The sequence below is a fragment of the Nicotiana tabacum genome, chromosome 21 (genome assembly GCF_000715075.1).
Source record: "Nicotiana tabacum cultivar K326 chromosome 21, ASM71507v2, whole genome shotgun sequence".
Classification (NCBI taxonomy): Eukaryota; Viridiplantae; Streptophyta; class Magnoliopsida; order Solanales; family Solanaceae; genus Nicotiana; species Nicotiana tabacum.
Window position 1 is genome coordinate 64,558,142 of NC_134100.1, and position 10,593 is coordinate 64,568,734.

Below are 10,593 nucleotides of genomic sequence, written 5' to 3' on the forward strand. Positions count from 1 at the left end.
ATCAACTAGAGGCAGATATGCCTCAACCGTCTTGAGATGAATTTAAATATCAATGTAACCTTCATTTTGGGCCACCAATCAGAAGTCAGAAATTGGGAGAATTAGCTAAGTTATGCCAGATCGGGTCTGTGGCAAATTACCAGAAAAAGTCTGAGCAATTAGTTTTATGGGCTGGTACCCTCATACAACCGCAACAAATTTGAGATTTATATCAATGGTCTTGCTGACTATATAGCAACTGAAATAGAATTGCATAATCCTCCAGATTTGGCTACAACAATGAGTATGTCCCGGCTTTATGAGCGTAAGGGACAACCCCTTCATTTGGAGTTATCAGATGTCCATAGTCCAAGACAATAGATTTCTCACCTCAACAACACACCAGATTTGTGAAAAACATTGACCAGGTCTAATATGAAAATATGCCCTGCGACTTTGTTTCAATTGTGATGAACCATTCACCCAAGGCCATCAATGCAAGAAATTATTCTGGTTTGAAGAGAAAGAATTTGACGCACAAGAGTCAAATCCTAGCACTAATTTGACTACTAACAACATTTTTCACACTTCCCGCTTGAGGAAAAGCACGATTTGAAGAAGGGGAGTAATGTTAGCACCCCTTAAGTTTACCAACAATTTACACATGGAAAGCTTCAAAAGATCAGGAAGTAGATGAGTTCAGCAACTTTAGGCATCTACTGGTTATGTTCATACATTTCATGTAGCAGTTATAAGTAGTAGGACAACTGTTATTAGTAGTAGCAGTTATCAGTAGTCAGCCACTTTCTCACTCCAGTTGTGTTAGGAAGTTATTTTTTAATTTTTAGGTGGGTGGTTAATCCATCAGTGTTTGTATTTAAAGCTATTTGAATTCAGTGAAAGGTATGCAGAAAATTATTCCAGTCTTTGAGTACTTTAACTCAAGAAATTGCAGGTTCTCTCTTAATGAACCAACACCATAAGTCAAAAAGAAAACCTTTTCCCAAACTCCTAATTTTACTCAATATTAGCTCTGATTTGGTCTTGCGTCGTCCCATAACTAGATCTGTAACAGGGGACCGCAATAGTTTCTCTTCTCTGAGAGCTTCACTTATCTTCCTGAGTTAATGTTTGCATGTGAGAGATCGGAGAGAGAGTTAATTCCGACCGACATAAGCGGATCCAGGATTTAAACTCTATGAGTTCAGCCTTTAAGGTTCTTACCATGAACTCATTGTATTTTTAAAATTATGGGTTCATATCTACTATTTATTGCAATTCTAGTGAACTTTTACATACAAATTTATGTTTTGTATCAAAAGTTATGGATTCAATTGAACCCAGTGTCAATTAGTTGGATCCGCCTTTGTTCTAATGAGCTCATCAAATGCATCATGAAGGTTTGTACATGACCCCTAGCTATTTATAGGCCTCAAACATCTTAACTTATGATTAAAGGGATTACACATTGGAGTTATGGTCTCCCATAACATTTCTCTTCTGCTCGTGTTAATCTCTATTCCCTATTAGAAAATTATCGTAATGTTTTAGGCTTTTAGCGTGAAGCCAAAAAGGCCATCAAAAGTTAAACTCTTTCTACATAAATTTCTAATGTTTAAGAATTAAAGTGCGAGATATATTATATTGATGTTAGCTAATTGTCAAGTCCAATTATAGTTTACAGGATTGGAAAGAGCTAGCTCATGCTACAGTACTTTCCTCCTCCTTTTTTCCCCTCACTTCCACATGCTGCTCCTAACCCAAATGAGATATAACTGAGAAGATTGAACACTTGAACTTATCAGGTGAAAATTGATTTCAGTTAAAAAAAAAAATTAAATCTTATCATAAATGTTACACAAAAAAAATAGAGCCTGTATTTGAATGAAACTTCACCTTCCAAACAAATCCCATCAGGCATTCATGCGTTTGGGCATGACGGAAAATGAAACGACATTTTCTGATAAGTAAACACTAGAAAATGATGAAAAACCAAACACCCCAAATTAAGAAACTTTTAGGAGCCTTACAACCTAGGGTACCTCCACAATTACCCGATGATCAAATATCAACACCGCCAGCATCTCAACGCACGAGCAACCTAATCATCTTCTATGTTTGCTGCTAAAATAAATTCAATAGCCACTAGCGAAAACAAAAAACCAGGTGTTCCATCTATCTACAAACGTCTAAAAGGAACTACTATTGCTCAATGATGGTAACAGTAACAAAAATTGGAAGCAAAAGCTCACTTCTCAAAGTTACGTAGGTACAACTTCAGCATCATCAGGTGAAATCTGCAAGAGAAACAGCCCGACTACTACCAGCAATACCAACTGTATTAAAAAACAGGCGCTGTACTTCCAGACTCTCTTCTGCAGCTTTAGCATTTCATCTGTGCTCATGATATCTTCACAGCAATTTTCCAACTTCTTAGCCTGTGTTTTAAGCGTTGCAGCCTTTGATTCTGCATCTCCAAGATTTTTCACAATCTGCGCTTGTTCTGAAGCTAATGTTTTTTGTTCTTCCAAAAGCTTAACTTGTTCAACTGCTGCAGTTCTCAACTTTTCGACTGTTCTTGATATAGTCAAATATTTAACTTCAGCTTCAATTTTCTGTCTGAAGAGATCCTCAAGCTCAATTTCAATATCTCTAGTTCTCTCATGCAACTCAATTCCAACACTCTTTTCTTCCTTCTCTGAGCAATTACTTAAGATGGATTGCAGTTCGGTAACCCTGGCTTCCTTAAACTTAACCAGCTTAGCTGCTTCATACAAGTTATTTTGCAGCAGTGTCACATTCTGCTTTAAGCTAGCCACTTCAGAATCCAAGTCAAAAGAATGTTGCATGCCATTCCTGGATTGTGACGGCTCAGATGTGCTCGGTCCTGGGAAATCTCCGCCACCTGAAGTGAAGTCTGAAGGTATCCCAACATCCTGAAGTGGTGGGTCATTGATAAAATCTACGTTGCTAATTTCTCTGAAACTCCAAAGTTCTGCAGAGAAAGCGCATCAACTAAATTAATGGCTTAATGCAACTGGATAATGAAGCTCCAACGAGTAACTGATTTCTGAAAATAGAGAATGAAATATATTTCCACCAAATTTGGTAAAAACAAACATGGGCAACCCTGAGGACTATGCTAGCTAATACAAACAAAGGAAAACCAAATGCAATGGAAAAAAGTTGAGAGTGAAACAAGCTGGTCAATGGTTTCAAAGTCCCCAAATATGCTTTTAGATACAACAATAATAACTTCAACACATCCTTGCATGGAAATAAGATGGTGACTTAACTGAGACCCTGAGCTACTTAGGCCTCCGTCCACTAGATTCTTTGGAAACAATGAAGCCTTCTCATAACTATCAAGCTCACATAACACTTTTTGCCTCTGCATAGTTCACTTTATCTACTGTTTCAAAGGAAGACCACCTTTGATGTGGCAAGATTGAACAGGCAAATTAAACAAAATAATTGCAGAAGAATCAACCAAACTTCTTAACTCTCTTTTATTTACTTGAGAGGGTTATATAGCTAAATGAGTCACTTTTATAATCATAAGTAGTCCATTTATATAATGAAAGATCATATCTAGTACATTTTCTTAACACAATCGTTTTGATTTGATAATGACTAGGAGTTCAGATAGAAAATACTAATTCAGTATTTTAACACAATAAACTTTTGGTTCATCATGCTATTCCTCTTGTTTTACATACAGGTAAATTGATCTTTGCAAAAGGTACTTTAGATGATGGTTCAAAATTAACTCTAAACCCAGCATACCGGGGGGGGGGGGGGGGGGGTTATATACAAATTACAAGGCCTTGTGAGAGGAGGGGTGGGGGAATTGACAAGCTCAATAGATTTTTATTTTATTTTTTTTGTGTGTGTGTGTGGGGGGGGGGGGTAAGGGGGAGGAACAAGATGGCTGAAATCATCTAAGATGCCACAGAAGGCTGGTTTTTGACCTATCACATCACACAATGGAGGAGTTCATGGAGCCAAAAAGGGAAGTTGAAATCTCAATGCCATGATGACGTCTCACTTGCATAGAGCCCTTAACAGAACACCAGGCTAATACTACATTAAGACCCGAATATTAACTAAGCAATAAAGTAAACCTTCATTGGCCAGATCGTGGGCATGAATGCCATTCTTGCTATGGGGTTACTAACCCCCAAGGACAACATTCAAGACCAATTGTAGCCCAAGTATGTTGCCAAGTGCAGTTCAACTGTAACAGCAAATACAGACTCCTAGCAGAAGAATTTCAGTGCTTATGAAGGAAATATTATTTAGTTCTCTCACAGATCCCGCACCAGCACCCTGCAAGTTAAAGTGCTTTACAGAGGTAATCTAAGCTTTCAGAGATCCTTATTTGCAAAGCTTCAACTTGCATCATGATGTTGATTCGTATAGTTATTTTAAATACCAAAGGTCAAATTTTCAGAATTTGATTCTTCCCAAGTGAGGTACAAAGGGAGAGAAAATTCAGATTTCCAGCCTGTGGGGTGGGTGGGGGGGTGGGGAATGAATGAGTCCAGTAGTTTCGGGAGAAACGTGGGGAGGGGAAGAAGATAGCTGAAACTGAAATCATCTAAGAAGCCATAGAAGGATGGTTATTGGCCTGCCACATCACACAATCAAGGAGCATATATCCATGCTTGTCAGAGATAAATACATGCATAGACTGGGTTGGGGGATAAGCCAGGAAATATATTCGACAATGACAACCTTATTTAGAATGATACTCACTCCGTTCTATTTTATGTGAACCTATTTGACTAGGCACGGAGTTTAAGAAAGAGATGAAGACTTTTGAAACATGTGGACCTAAACACGCCATAACATTTGTGTGGCTACAATTATTTTAAAACTTGTGATCTTAAACATGTCATTTGTGTGGCTCTAAAAGCCTTTCATTAAGGGTATAATGGAAAGTTTAAATTAAATGGTTTCCAAATTTAGAAAGGATTCATTCTTTTTGGAACGGATTAAAAAGGAAATAGGTTCACATAAACTAGAACAGAGGAAGTTCAATTAACATAAAATTGCGCTCTGCACTGTTTGTGCACATGCTTTAAGCTGAAGATTTGTTCCTGATTTATAACAACAATCAGACTATTGCTACAAGAGATTTATCAAACTAATCCTCTGAAACATCTTTTGAGTTTTTCATTGGGAAGTGGATTAGGTTATTGATTATAGCTATGGCCTAGATTCAGCAATACAGGACATACAGTCTAATCAAAACTTGACAAAGCATTAAAACAATCAGTGGACTATGGCACTCTCCAACCGCAATTGGAAAAGCCAGTAGGCTATATATTTAAGCGGAAGGTACTTATAGCTGCAGTAACAACATTGGGACAGCTACAAGAAGCTTCTTTTTCTTTTTTCTTTACTGATAAGTGTTTGCTGGACAACTGTGAAAAGCTTTGGAGGCCTAAAGTAAGGGCTATGGAACTAACACAGATAAATTGCATTTTGTTTCATAGTGGTTAAGTAAGCTGCAGTTCTGATTACATTTATTTCTTCAAGAAATCAACAGTTTTGCATTCGAAAGTAATTCACAGCATGTTGTAGGAATAGGTTTTAAGTTAAAATATAGAGATCTTTTGATTCGTGAAGAAAGAGGTGAATGCCCTACTTCTAGTACGACTTTAGCTTTAGCATTTTCTTAAAGTAGGAAACACTATCAACAAAACAAGGCAACAAGTTAGAATTAAGTTTAATGTGTTTCCTTCTAGGAGTCTGATAATTTGCTCACATTACTCAAAAGATCTAGCCTAGGTGCTAAATTATTAAATAGTTCCCTATATGGTTGACTTGGTATTACAAGAATTTTGAGATAATCATTTCATTTTCCCTCATGTTCTTTTTTTCCATTTTAATCTTTCTGCTGCTGCAAAACCCTGTAGTTCCAGCTCTATTCATCCACTATATGAGCCTTGTAACTCCCTATTATTCTACTACCCCATCGTGAGTAGTGATCCCCTGACTTATCTCAAATTTTCACTTCCCACCCTATCCTACAGCCAATAAGTAAAATAAAACAATGGCTCTTTATAGGGCCACTTCTCTCCCCACCTAGTGTCAATCCTATAACCACCAGATTATTCATTACTCTTATCCCAAATGCCGATCCTGACATCCTGTTAAACCTCTTCCTCCTAAGAAATCCCACAGATAGAAAAAATTTGAAAGCATTCGCTTTTCTTCTTTTCCATGTCAGCACCAGAAAAAATGATCTAATCCCGAACTTATCATACCAACTTTACAATGTTGAAGAATCACTTAAAGGCCAAATGAAGAGCAGGAAGTATACAAAAGTTACGATAGAAGGTGAAGATATGAAAACCAACTATAGAACACAAATGAATAACATATCCTTGAAGAGGAAGCTAGCTACACTCAGATCTTCCAATAGACACATAGTAGTTCAGTTTATCAACAGTACCTCCTGACTTACTGGCTTGCGTTTTATTGTTCCAGCAACAATGCTAATCATATATTCTTGTATAAAGGCCAAACTTTTCAAACATTAAATTGAAGTTCAATTAAACTTGAAATAACAGAAGATAAAAGAGGCTGTTCCAGATGTCAAGCGCACCAAGCTTCCAGCCAAGATATTTTTTTTGATAAGAGGAGCACCCAACTTCCAGCCAAGATATTAGGAGCTCAAGTCATGAACGGGCGCAAAATGACAAAGGGCCACTGCTTTTGGGTAGGGGAGTATGGGAGGGTTTACCAACAACAACAACAACAACAACAACAAAAAACCCAGCAGTTTCCCACAAGTGGGGTCTGGGGAGGGTAAGATGTACGCAGCCTTACCCCTACTCCTGGAAGGGCTGAGAGGCTGTTTCCGATAGACACTCGGCTAGAGAACGACCGAAAAAGAAAAGGTAATTGCAACAAGTAGTTATAACCTAAGTTGCTCTGACACGGCAATTTAGGTGCCGCACCCGTGTCGACACGACACTAGTATGGGTGTGCGTATGGGATCCGTACCGGATCTGGTCAAACAATTCTGGGTACTTTGACCACGACAGACGGAAAAATTCGAGACGAGATACAATTTGATTCCCAAAATCAAAATCAAAACTAGGGTAAATTTGAATAAAATAATACACCTTATCTAGGAAATCAATCCTTTACTTATCTACAACTTGAAAATAAAAAGAAAATCCACACTTTACAAGCTATACGTAAGTAATCCACAAAATTTCTCATAATTTAGAAATATTTTTATTTTTTTTGAATTATTTTTAGCCGGATCCCCGCACCCATATCCGTACTAGGATCCGTATCCCCGAATCTTAGAATTTACATCTCGAAGGATCCGACCTCTAGATTCGCACCCATGTCGGACACCCGCACCCGTGTCCAAGCAACTTAGGTTATAACAGCAAGATGAAATAAAATCGAATCCAAGAATGCAGTCAAGCTCTAGGTGGTAATAGCCATCTATGAATAAAAGATATCATACTAACACTAATGCTAGCGAACTGAGTAAGACAAAGCGAAACGTTCGACTACCTACGAACCATCTACCCTAATCTTTGACCTCCACACCCTCTGTCTAGGGCCATGTCCTGTCAGCTCCAGTTGCGCCATGTCCCGCCTAATAACCTCTCCCCAAGAATTCTTAGGCCTACCTCTACCCCTCCTGTTGCCCACCGAGGCTAACCGCTCGCATCTTCTAACTGGGGCTTCTATACTTCTCCTCTTAACATGCAGTATGGGAGGGTTTACCATTTTCAAAAAATAAAAAATAGCAAAGGGGACGAAGACAAAGAAAAAGGGGCATAAAGAAGCTGTCAACTAAGAACTCTAATAATTTCCACCTTTCTATTCCTTTTTGAAGTTCACAATAGACATTATTTTACGCGCTACAGGTTTGGAATAGATTTAACCAAAAAGTTATTGAATTCATGCAATATATTGAAGATGCAAGCATAACTAATCATCTTCACGAAGAAATGCATCAGCTAAGTAGAAGTACTTTATTGGAATACTCAACAAGAACTACAGACCTACCTCTCTCAAGTGCTTCTTGAACAGCCTGGAGGGTGGAGCTTGGATCCAGCATAGGATCGTGATCTGTGGATGAGCAGTGATTCTCGCTCTTCTCATTCTTAACCTCCTGAGATGACTCAGCAGTTAGATCTTCTTGAGACACACCTCCAACCTCCTTACCATTTCTTCTGTCAAGATCGGCCTGAAGTTCCTTATCAACGGGTCTTTCGCTATCCTGAGCTTCATCGTTCAATTCCCCATCATGATTCATTGACTTTCCACCTTCTGTACTGTTGCTCGTTGACGTATTACTACCCTGCACAAAGAGAAAATTGGAGCTTCGCGAGTCAGATTCCAAGGTCGAATGAGAGTTTTCCTTCTCGATTTTGATCTTTTCTCCTCTAGGCTTTTTACTAGTATCAGCCCGACCCTTCCCCTGAGGAGTTTGTTGAGCTGGAATACTCGAGTTCTTCCTACTCAAACTACTTAGCCCATTCTTATCAGATGCATAACCTATGTACAGAGGTGATTCGTGCCTTGCCTTACTAGCTCTAGCTGCAGTGGAAGACTTGCTACTTCGATCATCACTCTTATCCGAGACCGTCCAACCAAGAAAAGGTAACCCCATAGCCAACCTAGGATCACCAATTAACAAACCTTGTTTCTTTATTACTATCCTCATCCTCGTACACTTACCTCTTTTTCCTTTTTTCCTTCTTCAAGCCAGACCCTTTAGTTGTCGGTGAGCATTTCTCTATAGTCTCAGTTCCTTTACATTTTGCGTCATCCAAATTATTAGTGCTATTCACAACATTACTAGACACATTATTTTTAATTCAAGTACTGAATTATGATGTTCCAAGTCCATCATCACTATAAGGAATAGGGAAATGACTACCTAGAATAAAGAACAGGCAAATACAAGCCGAGTCCAAGAATAGCAGCTATATATTGTCTAGGGCTTAGCATTTTTTTGTGGAGAAAATGGAGAAGTCAGATCAAAATCGAGAACAAGCAACCATCATTCCAGCTCATGGAGAACGAATCTAGTAAAATTCTCAGTAGTATCAATTAAACATGCTCGTGTTAATACCAAGAGAAAAACAATACATTCATTGAAATTCAATTCATTGCAATTATAAATTTATTACGAGAAAGAGACTGAAACAGAAAATGGGGAGTCATAAGCAAGATGATTTTACGGTACTAGTTAAAAAGGAAGAAAATGAAACGAAGAAGAGAGAATTGGCGTACCTTTTCGGCCATGATGGTACTGGATTTGCAGAAGGTGGTGGTGAAATTTGAAGAAGCTGGGGTCAATTTGGAAATTTGTAGCTGCGAAATTGGTAGAATAAATAGTTAAGAAAGCTGACTTTTAATGGGTTAATTAGAAGATAAAAGGATTATAATTGGAACGTGGAAGAGGAAGAGGAAGAGGTTACAATTGAGTAATACAGACTATTTTGTTGCGACACCTCCAAAAAGTTCTACCATAATATATTGGATATTGGATTATTAATTTTAACACACGAAAAATTTTAACATAATATATTAAAGATTGAAGCACATGTGCATGAACTTTCAGTATATTATGTTAGAATTATAATATATTATGGTGGAAGTCCAGTATATTATGATGAAATATTTTTCGAATTTTGAACAATATTTTCGTTCAAATTTATTTTTATATAAAAAATGACTAAATTTTTACTACTTTTAAAGTTATAACTATTTTTAACTATCACTTATAAATTTTGTTATTTTTAAATTTCACACGACGAAGAGGCAAATGTTTATGATTCTTTGGTACCGAAATCCCAAGAGGCAATTTTTGCTGATAATTTGGAAACCCACACCCACATAATGACACTACAAAGCAGAAATTCTGAATTTACGATTTGCGAGGACTGTCACGAGAAATTCCCCTCACAGCTTGCTTTAGCGCCTTTCAACACTTGTTCCCAGACTTTTTAGTGGGCGTTTGGACATTAAAATTTCGAAAAAGAGTGAAAAAAATATTTCAACTGAAAATAATATTTGAAAATTAGAATTGTGTTTGGATATAAATATAATTTTGGGTTGTTTTTTAATTTTTACGAGTGATTTGAGTGAAAATTTTAAAAAGGAGTTTTTTAAATTTTTAAAAAATTTAAAAATTCATCTTCAACTGAAAATTAAAAATTTTAACGCCAAACATTGATTTTGAAAAAAAGTAAAAAAAATTCAAAAAAAAAAAGTGAAAACAAATCATGGCCGTTCTTATTTTAACACTTTCATTTCATTCTTACCATTTTAATACTAAATCATCCAAAAAAAAAAAAAAAGGTCATCCATTAGCACTTAATATAACTGAAACTTGACTGTATCTTTCTTTTCATTTTTTAAGACATATCATGATTCTAAAAAGATATAAGATGTATATCGTTTTTCAGGGGAAGATGAGGGGGCACAGGTTCGAGGTTGCGCTTGTGGTGTTCTGTTCGCAGATGTGAGTTTGAGACCTGAGATGAGAGGTCGCTTTTGCGGAGCTTGTGGCTCAAATGGGAAGGTGCGTCTCTGATATTTGGCTTAAAGTATGTGTATTTATAT

The 10,593-nt window shown here is 37.2% G+C and overlaps 1 protein-coding gene across 1 annotated transcript; it reads right to left on the reverse strand.

Annotated features, from left to right (window-relative positions):
* Nucleotides 1-1,920: 1,920 nt before the first annotated feature.
* LOC107806550 (WPP domain-interacting protein 2) lies at nucleotides 1,921-9,415 on the reverse strand. Its single transcript, XM_016630721.2, has 3 exons — nucleotides 9,259-9,415; nucleotides 8,026-8,320; nucleotides 1,921-2,974 (listed from the first exon to the last, which is right to left on the reverse strand). The coding sequence occupies exons 1-3, from the start codon at nucleotides 9,268-9,270 to the stop codon at nucleotides 2,241-2,243; spliced, it is 1,041 nt and encodes a 346-aa protein (XP_016486207.2). The 5' UTR covers nucleotides 9,271-9,415; the 3' UTR covers nucleotides 1,921-2,240.
* Nucleotides 9,416-10,593: the final 1,178 nt, after the last annotated feature.

Bases quoted from the DNA above. Each gene is read 5' to 3' on its own strand.
- LOC107806550 (XM_016630721.2), bottom strand. The intron at 2,975-8,025 runs GTAGGTCTGTAG...CTTTCTCTGCAG, and splicing joins TCAAGAAGCACTTGAGAGAG to AACTTTGGAGTTTCAGAGAA.